General features: G+C 42.5%; 1 protein-coding gene across 1 annotated transcript in view; it reads left to right on the top strand.

Moving 5' to 3' along the window:
• The window catches only part of PATJ (PATJ crumbs cell polarity complex component), a 135,969-nt gene that overhangs the window by 93,107 nt on the left and 23,535 nt on the right, over positions 1 to 19,327 (top strand). The window contains exons 29-33 of the mRNA XM_033067305.1: positions 4,408 to 4,480; positions 6,748 to 6,840; positions 10,662 to 10,736; positions 11,061 to 11,178; positions 11,761 to 11,894. Coding sequence (XP_032923196.1) covers positions 4,408 to 4,480; positions 6,748 to 6,840; positions 10,662 to 10,736; positions 11,061 to 11,178; positions 11,761 to 11,894 — 493 coding nt within the window. The remainder of the gene's footprint in view (positions 1 to 4,407; positions 4,481 to 6,747; positions 6,841 to 10,661; positions 10,737 to 11,060; positions 11,179 to 11,760; positions 11,895 to 19,327) is intronic.

Genomic DNA, 19,327 nt, shown 5'->3' with positions numbered 1-19,327 from the left:
TTGTTGCCTTTTGAAATTCTTGCTCTGATTCTCCAACAGGAATTAGCCAGGTAATAATATGAGAAAGGGACTTGCTTCTTTGAGGAGTGTCTGTGCCCCAGTTCCCAAAATAGGATGTGTTCCTACCCATTGTGGGTTTTGGTCATGTGTTCTAAGTCCATCCCTGTAACATGCATAATGAAACAATATAATTACATTTTACATCTGGAGTAGGAAATCCAGTTTACATCAGAGTGCTCTTTTACAGTGAGAATTTTATGATTCAGCAAACCCAGTGTTTTTTCCATGCTCAATTAACTGCCTTTAATCTGTTTTGGTGCTTCAGTGCTGGTATAATAAGCAGATCAAATATAGCTGAATGCTTGAATCAAAGTGAATTCCACTGATTTCAAACCATCCTCCCTTTGTGTTCAGTCCTGTGAGTCATTCCCTGGTCTACCTTTATCCCTTAAAAGAAAATTGCCTTGTGCTGTGATGAACCATGAGAAATGCTTTAGCAGTGAGGGATTTTTCTGATTTAAATACCATCTGTTACCTGTCCTGAGCCCTCCCACACTGCAGTCACTGCTCTGATATTGCTGCTTCCTGCTGCTGGGATTGTGAATTCCACAAATCTGTCACCCAGCCCCTCCTTCCACTTCCAGGTGCAATCTCCTGTTATTTATGGTGATGTGCAGAGGAGAGGGATCCTTCTGCTCCAAGGACTGGGGAGTGTCTGGGTTGTTCAGCACTTTTTTTTTTCATTGCTGTGACTCTGCCTCTTCTTTCAGAGCCTCTACAAGTGACATCTCATGTTTAGTGCCACTCTCAAATACTGCCATGCTTTAGAAATCATTTTTACGTTTGTTCAAACCCACATAATTGGCCATATTTTAAGAGTATAAACTCCTGTTTTTACTTGCTTTGATTGCTGAGGTTCTTTCATGTGGGAAAGCTTTAAAAATGAGCCCTGTGAGTGTGCAAGTTTGAACTTTTCCTGCTTTCTCCAGAGCTGTTTCCTCCTCTCTGTCATACACGTGTGGGAACAGGCACATGGTTCAGGAAATTCAGTAATTTGGGATTCTTCAGAACCTTTGATGACCTAAGCTGCAGTTTATATGAACATTAGTTGCTCATTTAAAATACCTGTGCCTGTGGCTCCCAGGTAATTGGGAGTGGATGGAGAGGAAGTGCAGACAAGACTGTTCTTGCTGCTGTGGGAGAGATTTTTCAGGAGGATGCACAGCACAAAGGTCCTGCAGCTGGGGGAGAAACCCAGGGTGTCTGCTCAGTGTGCAGCTCTCCTGCAGCTCCTCTTGTCCAAAGGAGCTTCTAGAGGGATGACAAAGATTAAAAAATACAAGACCCTGAATGTTTTTTTATTATTATTTTGACTTAGCAAGCAGGATGTGGACAAGAAGCTTTGGATAATCTGCAAGACTTCATGTCCTTGCAGAGGAAACATTTATTCCCTTGTTCCACAGCTCTGTTCTAGCTAAGATTTTGTGTCACTTCATGCCAGCTTTTGGATTTTTCTTCTGGTTCTTGATGCAAAGCTGTTGTTCAAATGCTGTCAGTGCTGATGAGCTGTGTGGCTGCAGATATTTTGGCAGGAGGTTCTCCCTTGGTTCAGACATCCAGAGGGCATCTGGATTAAATCTGGATAATTAAATCATTTAGGTGCTGGGGTTGCCCCTCTGAGTGGGTCTGGTTTGGGATTTCACCCAACTTCAGCTTCCCTTCCTGCAGCATGGAATGGGTGCTTCCTTTGGATTTGGATTTGCCTCTTCAGGCTTCTTTTCTACCAAGTTTTTGTGATATTTAAGCCAGTAATAAATGTAATTTGTCTTTGCTTAAGCTGCAAAGGCACACAGATGGAGCAAAACATCAGCAGTTTTATTTTTTGGTCTACAAGAGACAGGGGTGCTGTTTAGACCAGAAAGAACTAAAATATGCTAAGGAATGAAACCTTGGAGTGTGAAGGTCTAGACACCTTAACCCCAAGCAATATTGAGCACCAGTAACTGGGAACAGCTTTTTTGGAGGTGGTTCTGGAGCAACTATTGGCAAATCTGTTGAATGCTCATCTGCAGTCACTGTAATTTGAATATGATGTTCAGAATTCTGAGCTGTCTGCCCCTGCATCAAAAGAAAATGATTGCTCCTTTTAGTCATAAATAAATTCACATTTTAGTTGAGGACACTTGTGGAAGTGGAGAGCAGAAACAGCAATTTATTATTAGATCTGTCACTTTAAAATATATTCCCACTTTGATTCTGCTTTGAAGCATTCTCCTTTGAAGCAGCATTAAAGTATTTAAATATGTACGAGTCCTAGCAGGGGGAGATTACAAGTTGTGACACTGTGTAACCTTGGGGTTTTTTATATTTTTGCTTTTTTTTTTTCCCAGGGAATTAATATAAGTGGGTTTTTTATTGCTTGGAATGAAAATGGCCATGCATTTAAAGCTGCATAAAGGTATTTTTTTTCCCACTGATGGAAAAAAATACAAAGGTGTGTGTATATGAAGTGAAAACTAGTTTGGATAATTAATTACACCCTTATTTTGTCATGAAGCTTCTGTCTGGCAATTTTTAGGGTATTTCTTACAAAAGCTTATCTATATATTCCTCTTTATTTCCATGTTTGCTCCTAATTGCACAGCATGCAGCCTGCATTGTGAACTGCAGAGTGGGGTTGGTTTTCATGCTGATTGTGCTCCACATAAACTATTGCCAGGGAAAGGAAAAAATCACAAAATCACTGGGGGCCTCCCCTGTGCTGATTTATTCCTGTAGGTTAGAAAAGCACCAACCATAATGAGATTGATGTCTCACAAAGATAAGAGCAGGGAAAATGTCCTTGCCCAATATGCCCTGTGGGGTAAAATGCACTTGGAAATTGTGAAATGCTGATGAAATCCATGGGCTTGTCCTGTGTCTGTACCCACTCCCAGGCTGGGTTCTCACTCTGAGCAGGGCCAGGAGCAGAGGCTGGGAGCCAGGACAGCTCCTCTGAGCTGTGTGGTTGAAGATCAGTAAATGAATTCCCAACCTCTGCCTGCAGGATTTGCCATTTCCAGTGCCTGTGACTCCCATTTGCTGCTGTGCTGATTCACAGTGTTGTTCCTCAGTGAGCAGAACATGCTAGCTCCATGTGTTTTAACCCTTCAGGGGGAAAATGAGACTTTTTTTCTTTCATTTTTCTTCCATAAAATGTGTTTGAAGCACATAGTAGCCTAATAGTTTATCCCAGAAATTAAAGAGGAGAAAATTCTGCTCACAGTAACAGGGAATGCAGAAAAGAGGAGCAGAAATCAAACCTGGAGGAGCCACAAGAAGTCCTTTCCTTTCTTTTCATCTAGAACTGGGAAGTGCAACATCACTGATGGCTCCTGCAAAAAGGCTGGAGAAGGGACTTTGTGAGAAGGGATGAAGTGCTAGGACAGGGGGGAATGGCTTCAAGCTGGCTGGGGTAGATTTAGGTTGGATTTTGAGAAGAAATTCTTCTCTGTGAAGGTGGGGAGAGAGTTCCCAGATTTGCTGTGGCTGCCCCTGGATCCTGGAATGTCCAAGGCCAGCCTGGAACAGCCTGGGATGGTGGAAGGTGTCCCTGCCCATGGCACTGAGTGAGCTTTAAGGTCCCTTCCAACCCAAACCATTCTGATGATTTGCCTTAAATGATATCACTGAAGTCATCTGTTATCTGGTTTGGTTTTACAGAGGCCAAAAAAAAATGCAGAGTTAATTCCAAAAAACAAATCAGTTTAAATGGCAGTCGAGGAAAAACATCAGCAAGGCAGAATGCTGTTAAATAAAAAAACAAATTAATCAAATGTCAACTTCAGAGGAGTTTTAAAGAGAGAGAAAAGGATGCTATACATCATAAGCATTTTGGAAAAATAATTCACTTTGTATGTAGGGAGAATCAGTGTTCATCTCCTCCCTGCATTTTATAAAGTCTCTTCCAATCTTTACATTGAATCTTTTAGAAAAGACCACAGCAAAAATGAACAAAAAATAGAAAAAGCAATCTGTTGTATTAAAACAGGTATTGCATTTCAGTAACATGAATGTGAAACTGTAAACAAGCAGTTTAGAGATGCAGAGACCATTAAAAGAGGCTGAGTAAGTGTGAGCACTTCTATGGATGTGCAGGGACCATAAACTCCAACTGCATCCTCTGACAATCCACACAAAATTACATTTTCAAAGGACATGAAGTCAGTGTGTCCCAGATGAGCCCCCTCTGGTGCCATGGGGGATGTGATCTGCTGGGGAGCAAGGACTGAGAGCAAAACTGAAATGATTTAAGCTTTAGCTGTGGTAAAAAACAGTTGTCATGCTCGTGAAGGTGTTTTCTTAATGGGCAGAACCAGCTCAGAGAAGTTTGGTTTGGTGAGTAACGTGGTGTTGTTTTCTTCACAGAAGTGAAGATGCAGTCAACCAGATGGCTGTCACTCCCTTCCCACTGCCTTCAGGCTCCCACTCTGCTATTGAGGTAAGGTTTGTGGGCTGTTGTTTTTAATTAGAGACTGCTAAATTGCATAGATTAATCATAATTAGCAGCTCATGATAAGTTCGAACACCTTCTCTAATTGAACCTGGGATCATAAAATGCACTGGGTAGAGACTTGGCCTAATAGGGCTTATTTTGCCCTGTCTCTTTTTTATTGATCTGGTTGTTACTGACAGACCTGCATGGCATTAAAGGCAGGTATTAAACAGGAGGGAGAGAAGGCTCCAGATTCAAACCTTGCCACCTCCTGTCCTGCTCCTTTTTCTGGTGCTTGTGGTGAGGCAGTTCTGCCTGGAATAATCCTCCAATGCAAAAACAATCTGGGTGTGCTCATGTTGGCAGTGTGTTTTTTGTGATTCCTGTTGCTACCTCAGCCCCAGTGCAGACTGATTGCTCCTCTGTGCACCAGGAATCCCTGCAGCCGCCACACTCGTTATCATTTTGACATCTCAATATGGTGTAACTAAATTTTCCAGATAAACTACACGCTTAGCCTTGCTGTTGCTTTTTAATTCTATTTCTATCTGAGCTAATAAAGCAAAAGATGTTTTGTAATTCAATTGGGGTTTGGTCTTGCCTCAATAAATTCATGTGCATTGAACTCCTGGTATTTCCATGAGCCTGGCTGGGATCCCTCAGCACGGGGCCACGGGAGGTGAGGCTGGAAGCATCTCCTGGTTGCAAGCTCCTGTTTGCACTCTTGCTGTTGTTTTCCAAATTATGTTACCCCTGATGGCTGCTCCTTGCAGGCCTAGTGCTGCACACAGCAAGAACTGCTCATATTTTGTTTGGATCTGAGTCATTTTTGGGGAATGTTTTGGCTTTTCCTTCTCTCCTCCACACCAGCAGTGAGTCCCAGGTGCAGCTGGTGCTTTATAAATTACTCTACAATTCACAGAGTTCATTTCAGCTCTGTTGACTCTTTAATACCTGCATTTGTTCCCAGATTTCTTTAATATTTTGAAGCACAAAGCTTTGTTTAGGCACATTCAGTACTGTGGTCAAATGGCTGTAATTAAACTCTCCCAAAATGTGTCCTTGTCTGCCTTTAGAGGTAGGTGCTTGTGGGTTGAGTTTCATGCACTAATGGCAAGTTCTTTATTTACATTATCTTTGTTTTATAAGTAAATGCAGGTTTTTACTTCTAGCTGGTATCTTTTTATTATATAAAATCAACATAACCAAATATAGTGATGTTATACAGTAGTTCACATTGCTTTCTTTGGCAGCTCTGCCTCTCTTTAAATAATGAAAAAATGCCCTTATATCTTGAAATTATATCCTCAAATATCTTTGAAATACCACATAAATATTTAACATTGTGTCTTACATGCACCCTCCATGTACCCTGTCAGATCACATTAAACAGCCTGGCTGGTGGAATGGAAGATCAGGGTGCCATAGTTACCATGGATTATTGTGTTCATTTTCTTCAGCTTCTCTCTTGATCTTTATCTTATCTCTTTATCTTTGTTATATGAAAAGTGATAAACAGTAAATACACCTTAAATCAGGGTCTTGCAGGACAGGGTAAGACTGTGTTGTGCTGTGATGCTGTGGGCAAGCCACCAGAAACAGAGTATGTTAAATACTAATTTATTATTTTTAACATAATAAAATTATGGTGGTAGAAGTTTCAATCCCCAGAAAGCCACAGAATGAGTTATTTTTTTGCAACAGTGAACACAGGTGCTTTGTCCACTTTACTTAAATGTAAAATGTTTAATGAAAATTCAGAAATAGTTTTGTTTCAGAGTCCAGAGGAGGCCCCAGAGCTGCTTCAGAGCTGGGGGTGCTCACCTGGAGAGGAGAAGGCTCCAGGGAGAGCTCAGAGCCCCTCTAGGACCTAAAGGGCTTTAAGGTCCCTTCCCTCCCAGACCATTCCATGATTATCCCAGGCTGTGTGAAGGAAGCTGGGACTCCTTTAACGTGCTGAGCATGTGACAGAGGTCTGGAGAAAGGCTCCTCATACCAAATCCACACTCAGCAGGGATCAGTCTGGCCTGGAAAGATGTCCCTGAGTGCAGTTTTGGGAATATCTTTGTGTCAGCCAGGTGGGCTCCAAGCTCTGCCTGCCCAGCCTTCCATCCCTCATTCACCTTGGGAGGCTTTAACTGTGCATCCTGCCACCTTGTCTAAAAAATACAACAAAAAATGGGTAAAACTCTCTGATTTTTCTGCTAGCTGTTACTAATTTTACAGCTTAGCTGCTTCTGTTTATTTGTAATTTTGTCAATCCTTTCTCCCAGGACCACGGTGGCACCGAACCTGCAGGTGGTGAGGAGGACCCAAGTTTGGAAGTTGTCATGAAAAGCCTGACTGATGAGGGATCCAACAAAGCTGTGAGTGACTAAAGACAACATTTAATGATGGTTAGAGTTTAGAATGTGGAGGCTCACCAGGCTGGGTTGGTTTTCTCTGCCTTTTTGTTGGAGTGTTGCAACACTTTTGTCAAATAATACCCAGCAGGTGTAAAAGCAGAATCAAACTCAGCTCCACACACAGCCTGTTCTCATGAACTGAGCACTCAGTATAACTTGTTAAAATACCAACATTAAGAGTTTCCACCCAGAATTTTGGCCCTCTCTTGGGTTCTTGGTGAGTGTGGGGATTGTGTTTCCCCTCCTACCATCCATGTGGGACAAACTTTAGGAAAAGCCTGCTCTGTAAATCATATTCTCATTTCTATTCATAGCTTCATAAATTCTGAGGCCAAGATGTCTATTATCATAATCTAGTCTTGCCTCCTGAATAACACAGCTATAGAGTTGCTCTCAGTGATTTCTGCATTAAGGCCATAACTTGTGGTTTAATGTGGTTCTGTCAGTGTGCACTGTAATAAATACTGAACTTCTCACTGATACAGATGGAGCTTTTTGTTGTTTAATAGGTCAGGCTCATGCATTATCAGGAATCTGAAAGTCCTTCAAGGGGCAGCTCTGATCTCTTCTCTTTGTGCTAAAAGTTTAAAATGGAAAACACTCAGCATGACTAACCTGGAGGTACCTCAGAATTTGCTGAGAGTTTCAAGGAGTGCAGGACTTGCTGTGTTTCCTCAGCTAAGGAAACCTGACATTTCTGGATATTTTTCCTCTTAGATGTTTTCTTCCTGCTCCATCCTGTCCCCTGCAATGAATGTCTTGGGGTTTGCAAATATAAATTGAATATACATAATGCTCTGTAGCTAGTAAGTGTTTAATTAATGAGTGTGCAAATTCCAAGAGTTAGGAAGTGTTATGTGCTGTTCAGGCATCAGGATTAATCACCCATGGATTGATTGAGGTCCCTAATGGATCACAAAAAGGTTGAGTTATTGCTGTTTGGTAGCCCAGTGCAGATTCCTCTGATGGGCTGGACTGGAAATGAATCAGAGTTTTCCTGTATGTGTTTGCAGGTGTCATTCACCTGGTTTTATTGGAGTTCTTGCTCAACTTGGCAAGAAATTTTAGAGGGATTGCAAGGTAATGTGAGAAATTGCTCAGAGACTGAAGCAGATAAAAATACATGAAATAGGTTGCACAAAAGTGAACTTTTGGTGTAGGCTACGATGCTGTGGAGCTCCCTGAGTGGTGAATTTAATTTCATTAAAAAAGGAAAAAGAAACTGCAGCAATCCAAGGTAGGGTGTGGGGGGAAGATGCCTCTGGAACCACAGGAAACCCAGAAAATATTGGCAGCTTCTTTTCAGACTTGGAGCAAGAAAGAAGGGAAGTGTGGAGCCAAAGGGCACAAGTTGAAAGGTAAAAGAAAAGAAAGAAAAAGAGTTTTCCAAAACAGAGATGTAAGAGAAGGCGAAGTTCTGCACTTAGAAAAGTATTGGAATTGCTGCAGACCCAGCTGCTCACTCCATACTGCCTTCAGTTGGCCCAGCCCTTGGTTCAGGGTTATAAATGGATGAAAAATAATGTCAAAAGCCAGTTTCATAATTTCTCAGTGTTCTCACCATCAGGATTTTAAAACTCCATGGGAAATATTTCAGAGTGGATCTCAGCTTTGGGAGTGTGCTGATGCTTGTGGCCTGGAGGGAGTGGGTTTGTAGGCACAACCAGCATGAAGATTTTGAAGAAGAGAAGAGAGAAATTGGTGTTTTTGGGAAGGGAGATTTGTCCTGCAGTCTTCTAGTGACTGTGGAAGCAGAAGAAAACAGTGCCTTGGTTTTTCAGAGCATGATGCTGCTACCAGAGCCTCAGTGCTACTGCACCATTGTTTCTGAATTTCTCAGACATGTGTCAGGAGAAATCAGGAATGTAAAAGTCAACAAGTAAGATCAAGTTCACTGAGTAAATAAAAAGTATGTGCTTATCAGCAGAGATCTTCCACAAGTATGTACAGCTCAAAGCATGGGCAGGATGTCTCACCAAGTGACAGCTGCAATAAAAGGAAAGTTAAAAAATTCACATCATTCTCTATTCATCTGTTGCTGATAAATTTGTCAGTCTCTCACAACATACTCTTTGTTGCCACTTCATCACTTTAAAAGCTATAAAGTTGTATAATGGACATCATTGTAGGCTTGGATGATAAGAAGGGGGAAGGAAAACAACTTTGTTTCTGAACTGGAGCCAGTGGAAGTGTTAAGCAAAGTCTGTGTGTTTATTAGCTGGGGGTTGAGGTGGCCTCATGGAAGGTCCTGGGTTTCTGAGGGCTGAAGAAATCTGATTTTCCATAAGGTGTCCTTGGAAAAGAATTGATGGAGGGAGCTTTGGGATGCCCTTGGAAGATTTAAAGTGACAAGGTGAAAATGGTATGTGAGAATGGATTCATTTGCCATTAAAGGTTTGAACTTGGAACAATAATCTGTCTTCAGCACAAACAGAAAACACATCCTTGAAGCACTGGCAAAGAGGAGGGGCTGGTTAAAATGCTTTTGGATGGAGTTGAGGGGTTTGAATTGGATTAAAGCAGTTGGGCTGCAGCATTTACAAATGCTGAGTGTGTTTGGTGCTTATTTTGTTCAGTACCTGCAGCACAGCCTCAGTTCAAAGATCAGGGAGATGTAAAGGTGGTGCCTGGTGCTTGCTTGTGGTGCAAGATGAAGCTTCAGATTTTAGTCACATATCACAATGAAAAAGGGAAGTATGAAGTAATTTTTCATTGCTCATTAAAACAATCTCTCAGAAAATGACAAAGCAGTCTTCCCATTTCTCCCCTGACACCTCTGATAATACAATGAGATCACCACTTTATCTTTTTTCCTGTTATCCTTTTGGATAATAGTTGCAGTTGTAGAGTTACAGCAAAGCTTGGAGAAAAATTCAAGGGGAGAAAAAAAAAAAGATCCTGTGGGGGTTGGCATCTTTTAACATAATAAAAGCCCAGCAAACAAGGCCAGTATTTCCAAGCTCAGCTACCTACAATTCTGTTTGCCTTTTTTAATGCAGAAATTGTCATCTTAATTAGAAATTTTTTCTGAGATGCAGAGTAGCTTTTGAATACTTAAAAAAGATTTGAGGTTATCTTTGGAAGTTGGTGCTTAGTTTTTCTGCAAACTAGGCTGTTTATCAGGGGTTTTTAATGTGGGATGAGAAAATTAACTATTTCTTGGATCAAAGTGGCCTAAGTTTAGTGAAGAGCTAACAAGGGAGGGCACTGTACCTGTCTGGAGCAGCTGTAGAAGTAGGAGATAAAACCACATTTTTGTGTATTGCAAAGGAACAGAAATAAATTAGGCTACAAGTGGAGCCAGTGATTGAAGTACCATTGTTGGAAATCTTTTTAATGAGGCTGGAGGATGCATTTTAAGCAGTTGCTTTATTTAAGAGAGCCAGAAAACGAGGGGGAGGAGAGAGCAGATGACTTGGAGCCCTTCCTGCTGTGGGCACTGAGGGGTCCCTACACAGCTTGGGAATTTCTGATATCCCAGAGCATGTGTGATCATCTCCCTAAAAATCCCTCCTCAGAACTTGTGGGATTTTAATAACTCCTCTATTCCTTGTGCTCATTGCAGCTTTGCCTCTGTTAAATTTTGGGCTTCAGCTTTGTTTGGTGGCACAAATGGATTTAGATGGAGAAATCATGGAATCCCAGACTGGGCTGGGTTGGCAGGGACCTTAAATTCCATCCACAATCAGCATTCAGAATCAGCATTCTGAGTTTTGGGGGACAGTTTATTGAAGCTAGTGAGACATTTTCAATGCACCTCACTTTCTTTTTTGGCTTTTTAGGATGTGAAATGTAAAGACACAGACACACCAGGGGTGGCAGATCAGCAGGAGCCAGAGGAGCAGCTCCCAGAAAACGTATGTGTGCTTAGGAAAGTGGTTTTGTGTTCAGGAAAATGTTTGTGTGTTCAGGAAAGTGTTTTTGTGTTTATTTTAACCAGTGAGGAAGGCTCTGAGGGCTTGATTTGGCTGAAGATTGGATGATTCACGGGGGGAAGGGATTAACTGGGAAGACACTAAAATAATTTTCTTGATGGAAATGTTAAAAATTACTGGCTTCTCTTTAAAGGTGTGGAAATTGTTTTCCTTCTGTTGGTTTTGAGGATTTAGTGAGGCACAATCACCACATCTCACCTTCCTGGGACTGACAGCTCCTCTCTCTTGCTTCTGCCTTGCCTTTAGGTGCTCAGCCAGCTCAAGCAGCCCAAATCTTCCACGAAAGCCCCGGTGAGCTCCCAGGATTTTCCCCTGGAGCCAGCCCCTCCTTACCTTTCTGCAGAAGCAGAAGTCACCACCCGTGGTAGGAACCTGTGATTTTTGCCACAGTCTCATTTATTTTTAGCACCCTCACCTAAAATGGATGTTTTCATTTTGTTTTCCAGATAACTTTTGCTGAAGTTTTGTTTCTTTGAGCATCCAATGACTTATTCTAAGTTATTTTATAGTGTGTTTGTATTTTTCTCACCTGTTTTTGAGAGCTTGAAGGTGTCTTCACTTGTTTTTCTTGATTTTTACATACAAAGGTGATCTTGTTATTGATTGAAGTAGAAGGAAAGGCAATTTGGGTCATGCTGTTCATTCCATGGTGCTGGAATATGGCTTTATCTGCCCTGGAAGGAATATCTTTTTCCATCATGATCTGAACTGTAGAGGTTAAAACTGAATTAGATGTCCTCACAGGCTTTTACTGGGAGCATTTATTCCCAGAACTCAAATCACTCAGTTTAGAGACTTCAGAAGTGACTCAGTGTGCTCCTGTAGCTCAATTTTATTAAGGTGAAGATCCAAAAAAAGCTGAATTAGTTGTCGCGCCATTCCTTTGGCGCTTCTCATTTTCCTGCTGTGTTGTGTGACTTCCCTCTTTCCCTTTTGATGTTCCCAGGTGTCTTTCCAGCCCCACTGCCAGTGGATCCAGCAACCTGTCCCATAGTCCCAGGGCAGGAGATGACCATAGAGATCTCCAAGGGTCGCTCAGGGCTCGGGCTCAGCATCGTCGGGGGCAAGGACACCCCACTGGTGGGTTTCTGTTAAAATCATGTTTGCTGCAGCCAAAGACAAAGAAAACATGGAAAATAATAATGCCCTTAATGTGTAATTGCTCTGATAAATTGTTGGAGGCAGGGAGGGCAAGGCAGCTGTAACCTCCAATGAGGAATTGGTAATTTTGCCTTGTGTCACATCAGATGATGCTCCTGTTAAAACTGTTGGTGTTTCAGTAGTTTTTTCTGCTGTGGTTTTTAGAGGTTGCAAATGTGTTTTCTTTTATTTAACCATTGTGAATCAGGAGTTGGAAGCAGCTGAGTTACCAGAATTCTGGACTAGGAATTAATGTTGCAGAGGCAGAGCTGTCTCAGCCAGGATCACAGCTCTGCCTTGAGAGCAGAAATGCTCAGTAGCTGCTTAAACAAACTGTGATTTATCTGCCTGCCAGCAAAAGCCCTTGCAGAACAGAGGTAAACCAAAGGTGATCTTTTATTATTTTCTGTGTCTTTTGGCTTAATCTGCCTGCTGGATATGCTGGTTTTTTAAAAAATTATCTTCAGATAAATTAAAATGTATCAGTTCAAGCGTGAGCTCAGCAAATTAGTGATGCTAAACCTTTCTCTGCCTCTGCTCTGGCTGTCTCCTCTCCACTTCCCATTTGAGAGATGCTTTGCTACAGTGGAAGAGAAGCCAGATTGGATTTTTTAAATGTCAAATTCAGTTCTTTCAGTAAACAAGTCTGTTGCAGAGGTGTCTTTGCTGGGCTCTCCTGAATTCCCTGACACAGAGACTCTTCAGGCAGTGGAACTGCTCTGCTAAATGCACTTTTTCCACAGAATATCATCAAAGCATCTAAGTGCAGTGAGTGTCAGCAGGTACAGACAGTTGCAATGTAGTGGTCTTCTTGCAGAGAGGAAAAAAAAAAACAAAAAGGAGGAAAAAAATTGAAAGGAAAGAATAAAGGAGCTCAAAAAGAAAAAGTTCTGTTTTGCAGAGTGTAGGCTGGATCTTTTACAGCATTACAGCTGAAACTGGAAAAAATTCAGGTTTTGGTCCCATTTATCCCAGTGTCCAGTTCTGTAGAGCTGGGATGAGTTGCTCTGTTTCCCATGCAGATGGAGCTGGGTTAATTTTCACTCTTTCCAGCCATGCACAGTTTTGTCCCCAATCCCCCTTTTTTGTCAAGCTCCTCAGTGCTGAGTAAATTCAACTAAGTTGCTTGGTGTTAGTCACCTCCCTGCTTTTTCATTTAGCTGGAATTTGGAAATAATACATGGCAGTCTGTCAGATGCAATATGGTGTGTGTCTTTCATGAGATTTTAATATAAATAAATGAAAACTGTAAATAACTGCTACACAGAGCAGATGAGAAAAAATGCAAAGGGTTTTATTCTTTAAATGGAGTAAATGGTTTTGGTTAAGTATTATGCTTTCATTAGTTTATTCATTAAAGTGTCCTCCTAGGAGTTGATTTTAAAAGTCTGTGCACTGGAGTGCAGTAACTGAAACCATGAAGGGAGGGAGGTCCAACTCCCCACTTTTCAGATCCTCAGCTTACAGGACTTACCCAAAATGAGTCCCTGTTTCTTTTCATAATTCTGAATCTGCTCACTGAGAGGCAAGAAATGGTGTTTCATAGGGAACAAGGTGCTTTTGGGAACCCACAGCCTAAGCTGCTCCTTTGCCCTGTGCACAGACCCTCTCTGGGATTCCCCACAACTTCCTTCTCTTCAAACCCTTCTCCTCAGCTGGTGGGATCACAGAATCCTGGAAGAGTTTGGGATGGAAACCTTAAAGATCCTTCATTTGCAACCCCCTGCCATGGGCAGGGAACTTCCCTTTTTTCTGTCTGCTTTGTGCTTCTGATCTTCTCCAAATTATTTTGATGATGCCTTCCATTTTTTTTTAATTTTTTTTTTTTTTGCCCTGGAGTCAGAAAACCTTTTGCAAAGAGTTGAAACGAAGTTCACGTGACATAATGAGGAGTAAAAGCAAATACTGCTCAGGGCTGCTGGAAAGTTTCTGTCTTTCTGAGTTTCATGGCTCAGAGAGAAAATATAACAAAACAGCTCTGTGGAGCTGAGTGATGTATCAGTCTTGCTCTCTGTCATTTGGTTTTAACTCAGTTACACAGATGGACATCTTTTGTATTTTAAAAAAGGCAAAACCAAAGGAGTTCATCAGTCCTGAAGGTCTCATGTGGCAGAAATTTTCTGTTCAGGACCCACAGTTTGCTGCAGTGCAGAGAAATTAGAATGAACTGTAATTGGCTTCAGCAGAAGTGCCTACAGATCCCAGCTCCTGGGATCTCAGAAGTAATTTATCAGCGTGGGGGAAGCCAGGAATGCTGCTCAGAGTGTGTCAAGTCTAAAATGGACATGGCAAGCCTGTAAGGGCCTCACCCATGTTGTACTAAAATGATCTGAAAATGCTGAGCTGGGGGTGCTCAACAGCAGCTCACGTGGGATGGGAAAGCTCTCCCAGAATATTTTATGTCTTCCTTGAGCACAAGATGTACAGGCCCAGCTTTTGGAATAATAAATCTGGCAGCCAGGGACAGGCTGCTTCAAAATGAAATATAGAGTGCAACTTTTAAGTCATAACCTCAGGAATCTCATCAGGAATCACCAAGTAGAGACTAGAAAAATACAGCCTGCGAGCAGGGAGGTTAATTTGTTCAGGAGGCTGGAAAGTGATGTCTTAACCCCTGTGAAATGTTTTTTGGTGAGGAGATGTCCATCCCCTTAACCTGCAAAGGCTTTGCAGTGATGTATGATAAACCAGGGCTGGGCTGGGCTTGGGGAGCAGCAGCTGGGAAGATGTGCTGGCAGGAAAGGCTTGGGCTGTCCTTGGGAGTTGTCTTCATCTTGCTCATCTTCAGACTGCTCCAGCCCTGCAGCACTTCTATTTCATTTCCCTCCAAGCTCTGATTTTTTTATAAAGTATTTTCTTTTTCTTCACTCACTTTCATTTCACCTTCCCACGTACCCCTGAGAGAACACAGCACATGGCCTCTGCTTTAAAGCAATTAAAGTGCAGAGTGGAGCTGGCTGAAGCACAGGGCTTTCAGTTTGTGATTTTTATTTTTTCTTTTGGTTGTAGTCCAATCAAACTTGTAAAACTAGCCTCAGAGTGGGAATTTAAAACAGGGGGAAAAAGAAAAGAAGGGTTTTCAGAAACATCCCCAAAATGAGGTTTGAGGCTGCTCCCCAGGACACCCTTGAGATTCTTCATCTTAAATCCTCAGAGAGCAGAGCATCAAGGAATTGTTTGGAATTACTCATCCAGGTGGGATGTGGGTTTGTCCAGAGAGGTTGTGGGTGTTGAGCAGATCAGCCTGACCTAGTGGCAGAGATGGAGTGAGAGTGGCTCTGAGGTCCCTCCAACCCAAACCATCCCACCAGTCTCTGAAATCCCAACCCATTAAACAACCTGCAGTGATTCTCTGTAACCCAGGACAGTCCTTTTTCAGAGATCTGATTCCTGGCAGCACAGGGGAAAGGCACTGCTTTGAGATACAAACACTTTTTTTGCAGGGTGGGGGCACTGCTTTGCTGCCAGCTGAATAATTGATTGCTGGTTGAGTTGATTACTGGTGGTTATTGACTCTGCCTGTGCTGATTAAGACACTCAGCCATGCCAGAGGGCACCCAGCAGTTTCAAGGCTGGTTTGGGGATGTTCCTCCAGGCAGGTTAGAGAACCTGGGAGGGAGGAGAGCTCAGAGGCTCAGCTGGGGCTGGAAATCACAGATAATTGCTGAAGAGGCACCTCTGGTATAAAAGAAAACTGCAGCATCTGTAACTCAGGGCTCTCTGGAGGTGGAGTAGGGCTGGTCATTATTTCAGCCTCAGAAAGGAAGAAAAATATACTTTATCCTGTGTGGTTTGTGTTGTAAACAACATCAAACCTCTTAGGCAGGATTTTTTAGTCTGGGTTGTCTGCTTTGAATGTTATTTTTCTTTTTGTACTTTTGCTTTCAGCTGACTTTAATAAAAAGCATTTTTTAAGGCAATTAACAAACTTTAAGGTGCTCCATCTGCAAAATAAAGTGATCCACAAAGTCAGGGAGCTGGAACACAAGAAATAACAGAACTGGAACGCAAAAAAATAACAGAATATTCCTGTGCTCAGCTAACAGGAGTTGGTGAGAGCTCCTAACTCTGGAGCTGGGGAGCAAAAATCTTCCCTGATCACCTGGGGTAGCCCAGAGGGTTTTCTGGGGGAGCTTCCTGAGAGTGGGATGCAGTTTGACAGAAGAAAATTTAGATTAATTCTGTCAGTCCAGGTGAGTCATCCCTTGAATAAACCCCATCTGTTAAGGAAGGACAAGGGAATAATCAGGAAAACTGTGACTTGAAGCTGCAGCTGTTCCAGCCCCAGTGTTTGCCCCTGGAGCTGCGAGGGATAATTACCCTGAGAGGGCTCCTGCTGCCAAAACCTGGCTGCTCCTGCTCCAAAGCCAAGCCTAGAGCTCAGCTTTGTGCAGTCTGGCAGCAGTGGGGACCTACCTGAGCACAAGGAGCACCCTCCCCACTCTGTTGTGTTTAAATCCAGGCAGAAATGTCTTTATCAGGTGTGGACAGACAGCGTCTGAGTGATGGCACAGACAGACATCCAGGGAGTGTTCCAGGGAAATCTGCTCACCTTGTAACTACAAATGAGAAGGGAAATACTGGCCTCTGGGGAGGTTCCAGCAATATATGGGCTGTGGATGCTGCTGCTGCTGCTGCTGTGAAATCCCCCAACAATGGAATAAAGAGCAGGAATGGGAGCCCTGAGTTTTTAATGGTGGCGCGGAGGGAGAGCCTGCGGTTGGGAGAGGGAAAAATGCAATTCCTCCTAAAGCCTTGCCCACATTCATAAACCAGAGTTTAATGGCAGGGTGGTCAATGCAGTTAGCCTGAAATTGTGAGGAATGGCTTTGACTCCTGCTTGGATGAAGCTGAAAAGGGGATGGTGGATTCATCATCCTTGCAGGAGCAGGACAGACCCGAGCTGCTTCGTACACGAGCTGTCACAAAAGGGAATTAGGGCAGGAAGTTTTGCAAATCATGTCTTGGATGGCTCTTTGGCAAGGGCTGAGCTGGTGGTAGGGCTTGCTTGTGTAGCAGGGCTTTGCTTGGAGGAGCTGATGTCTTCCAGGAATGTAAATCAGCCGTAAAATTTAGGCTAACAATGTACAGAAAGCAGCAGGACCTGTCAGGATGGGCTTCAGGAGGATCCTGGCTGCTGCTGGGTGAACACCCTGCCTTTGGCTTCCTGTGTCACACACCCAGCACCTCATGCATTCTTTATAACCTGTGCTATGCTCTGCACACTGCAAACTCCTTTTGGGTTTGGTTTTTTTTTTTTTTGGTAACTTAATAAAATAATGAGAGTGAGAGAGTTAAGGTTTTAATATGTCATTCTGTGTTTTATTATTCCCTCTAAAATGAGCATGTATACTTTTTGAAAAACTTTGGTTTGCTTTGGCATGTGATTCACAGGAACATAGCTCTTTCTATCATTCTGACTTAAGTCATATATTTTTACACTAAACATCTTATTACCTTAGTTTTATTATTTCAGAATCAAAGGAGAGCTTGCAAATGTCTATGACTGCAGAGAGAAGGAATGTTAATGAATAGTGCCATTGAATTTTCAGGTTTTAGCTTTTCTGATCTTAGAGAATATAACTGTAAGCAAAAATATTATGCAAGCTGAATAAAATTTAAATAAATAAGGACCAGATGTAACTATAGGGGCCTATAAAATGTAATACAAATACTATCCACTTCCTTAAAATAAATCTGTATTTTAGTATGAAAAATTATATTCATATTGATATTGTGGATTAATCTTTTTTATGAAAGTTGGCAAGTGAGCACCCTCTCTTGCAAGGGCTTGTTCTTAAATGGGAAACAGAGCTTTTGTTTTGACCTTGAGCAGGGCAGTTTCTGGGTCTTGTGCAGTGGGAAGCATTTCTGCATTAACACACTAATACATTTTTACATTCTGCAGCCTGTTTTACTGCAGTAGTGTTTGGCTTAGGATTTGGGGTGCCTGCTAATGGTTTGTGAATGCCAGCAGTGGCAAAATCCTGCAGTGCCAGCAGATAAAACCCCTCTGAGAAGTCAAGAGATTTGCTTGGGCTTGACCTTCACCCTCCCTTGCTGAAAAGTTATCTTGGAGATTCCATTTGGATCTGCAAATGGAAGATCAGAGCTCAAACATAACTGTTGTCATTTCCTCTGCCTACAAGCAGCTGGGTTTATTTTAACTACTGGGAGATTCCTGTGAGGGGTTAATTCTCCAGTGGAACTCACTGTGCAACCAGTTGATTTCTGCTTTTATCTGGGAACCAGCCTGTAAAAATGAAATTTTTTACGATTTTATACTCTGGACAAAGTATTGGAGGAGTTGAAAAGGAAATAACTGATGGTATTGTGCTTGCCTTGGGAAAAAAGATAAATCCCTGATCCTGCAGTCAGCAAAACCCCTTGCAGTGTTATTATCCTTAATAATGCTAATTTAGTGTAACATTTGTAGCTATGAAGGAAATCAGTTGGAAATGTGTAATGTTAGCTTAGGAAAACACAACTTGTCAGCTAAATCAGAAAAACATCTTTTCCAGAGTGTGTAGTTTACTTTTTATCTTCCTCAGAAAAGCACTCTGATCCATGCAGAAAGCTTCACTCCCTACATCAAATATGTGGTTGTGGCTGGTGGTGGGGTTCATTCTCAGTCATTCTGTGCTGATTTTTGCAGCCCTCAGTGGGGAGGGTTCACCTTCCTTCTGTCAGGGCTTTTTGATCCTGTCCAAGCAGTGGCTGGAGCTCCTGGGCTGAGCTCAACAAAGATAAGCCCAAAGTTCAGCCTAGTTAAAGCAGTAGCACTTGCAGTAGTGCAGGACTGTTCAGGAAAAGTCTTTACCACAATCTGGACCTTTTTCCTTGCACCCACCACCAATAATAGGGAGATTTCTCTGCTCCCCTTCTTTTGGCATCACTCCCTTTTGCACACTGATCCACCTTTATCACAGGATACAACTTCACCAAAATACCCTTGGTATTTAATATTTGTGCCTCCTGCATGCCTTGTGTGCTGTTCCTCCCTCACCCTGTATTCCCAGCACTCCCAGTAACAGCCTGGGGGCTGCTCTGCAGTGGCTTTTCAGCTGAAAGCTGCTTCTTGTCCTGCTCCAGAACAGCTGCACAGTAGAAAAGAAACACTGGAGAGGCTGGCTCAGGAGCTGTAAACTTGCAGGAAGCATGTGAGCAGTCCAAGGCCAAAGCCAGCAGCCTGTGAGACTCTCTCACCATGGTTTGTGCTCCTGCAGGCTTTGAGGGATCACTTGGTCAGTGATTTTCCTGAACAGGATGCTGACTTCACCACCTCCCTCCCAAAGGCTCAGCCAGGGCACTGCTCTGTGGTCCTTGCCTGGGGTCTCTGCCATACCAGCTCTTGACATTTAAGATACAAAGAT

The sequence above is a fragment of the Catharus ustulatus genome, chromosome 9 (genome assembly GCF_009819885.2).
Source record: "Catharus ustulatus isolate bCatUst1 chromosome 9, bCatUst1.pri.v2, whole genome shotgun sequence".
NCBI classification, from domain to species: Eukaryota; Metazoa; Chordata; class Aves; order Passeriformes; family Turdidae; genus Catharus; species Catharus ustulatus.
The sequence above is the reverse complement of the archived record's forward strand: the minus strand, read 5'-3'. Positions and strand labels throughout refer to the sequence as shown.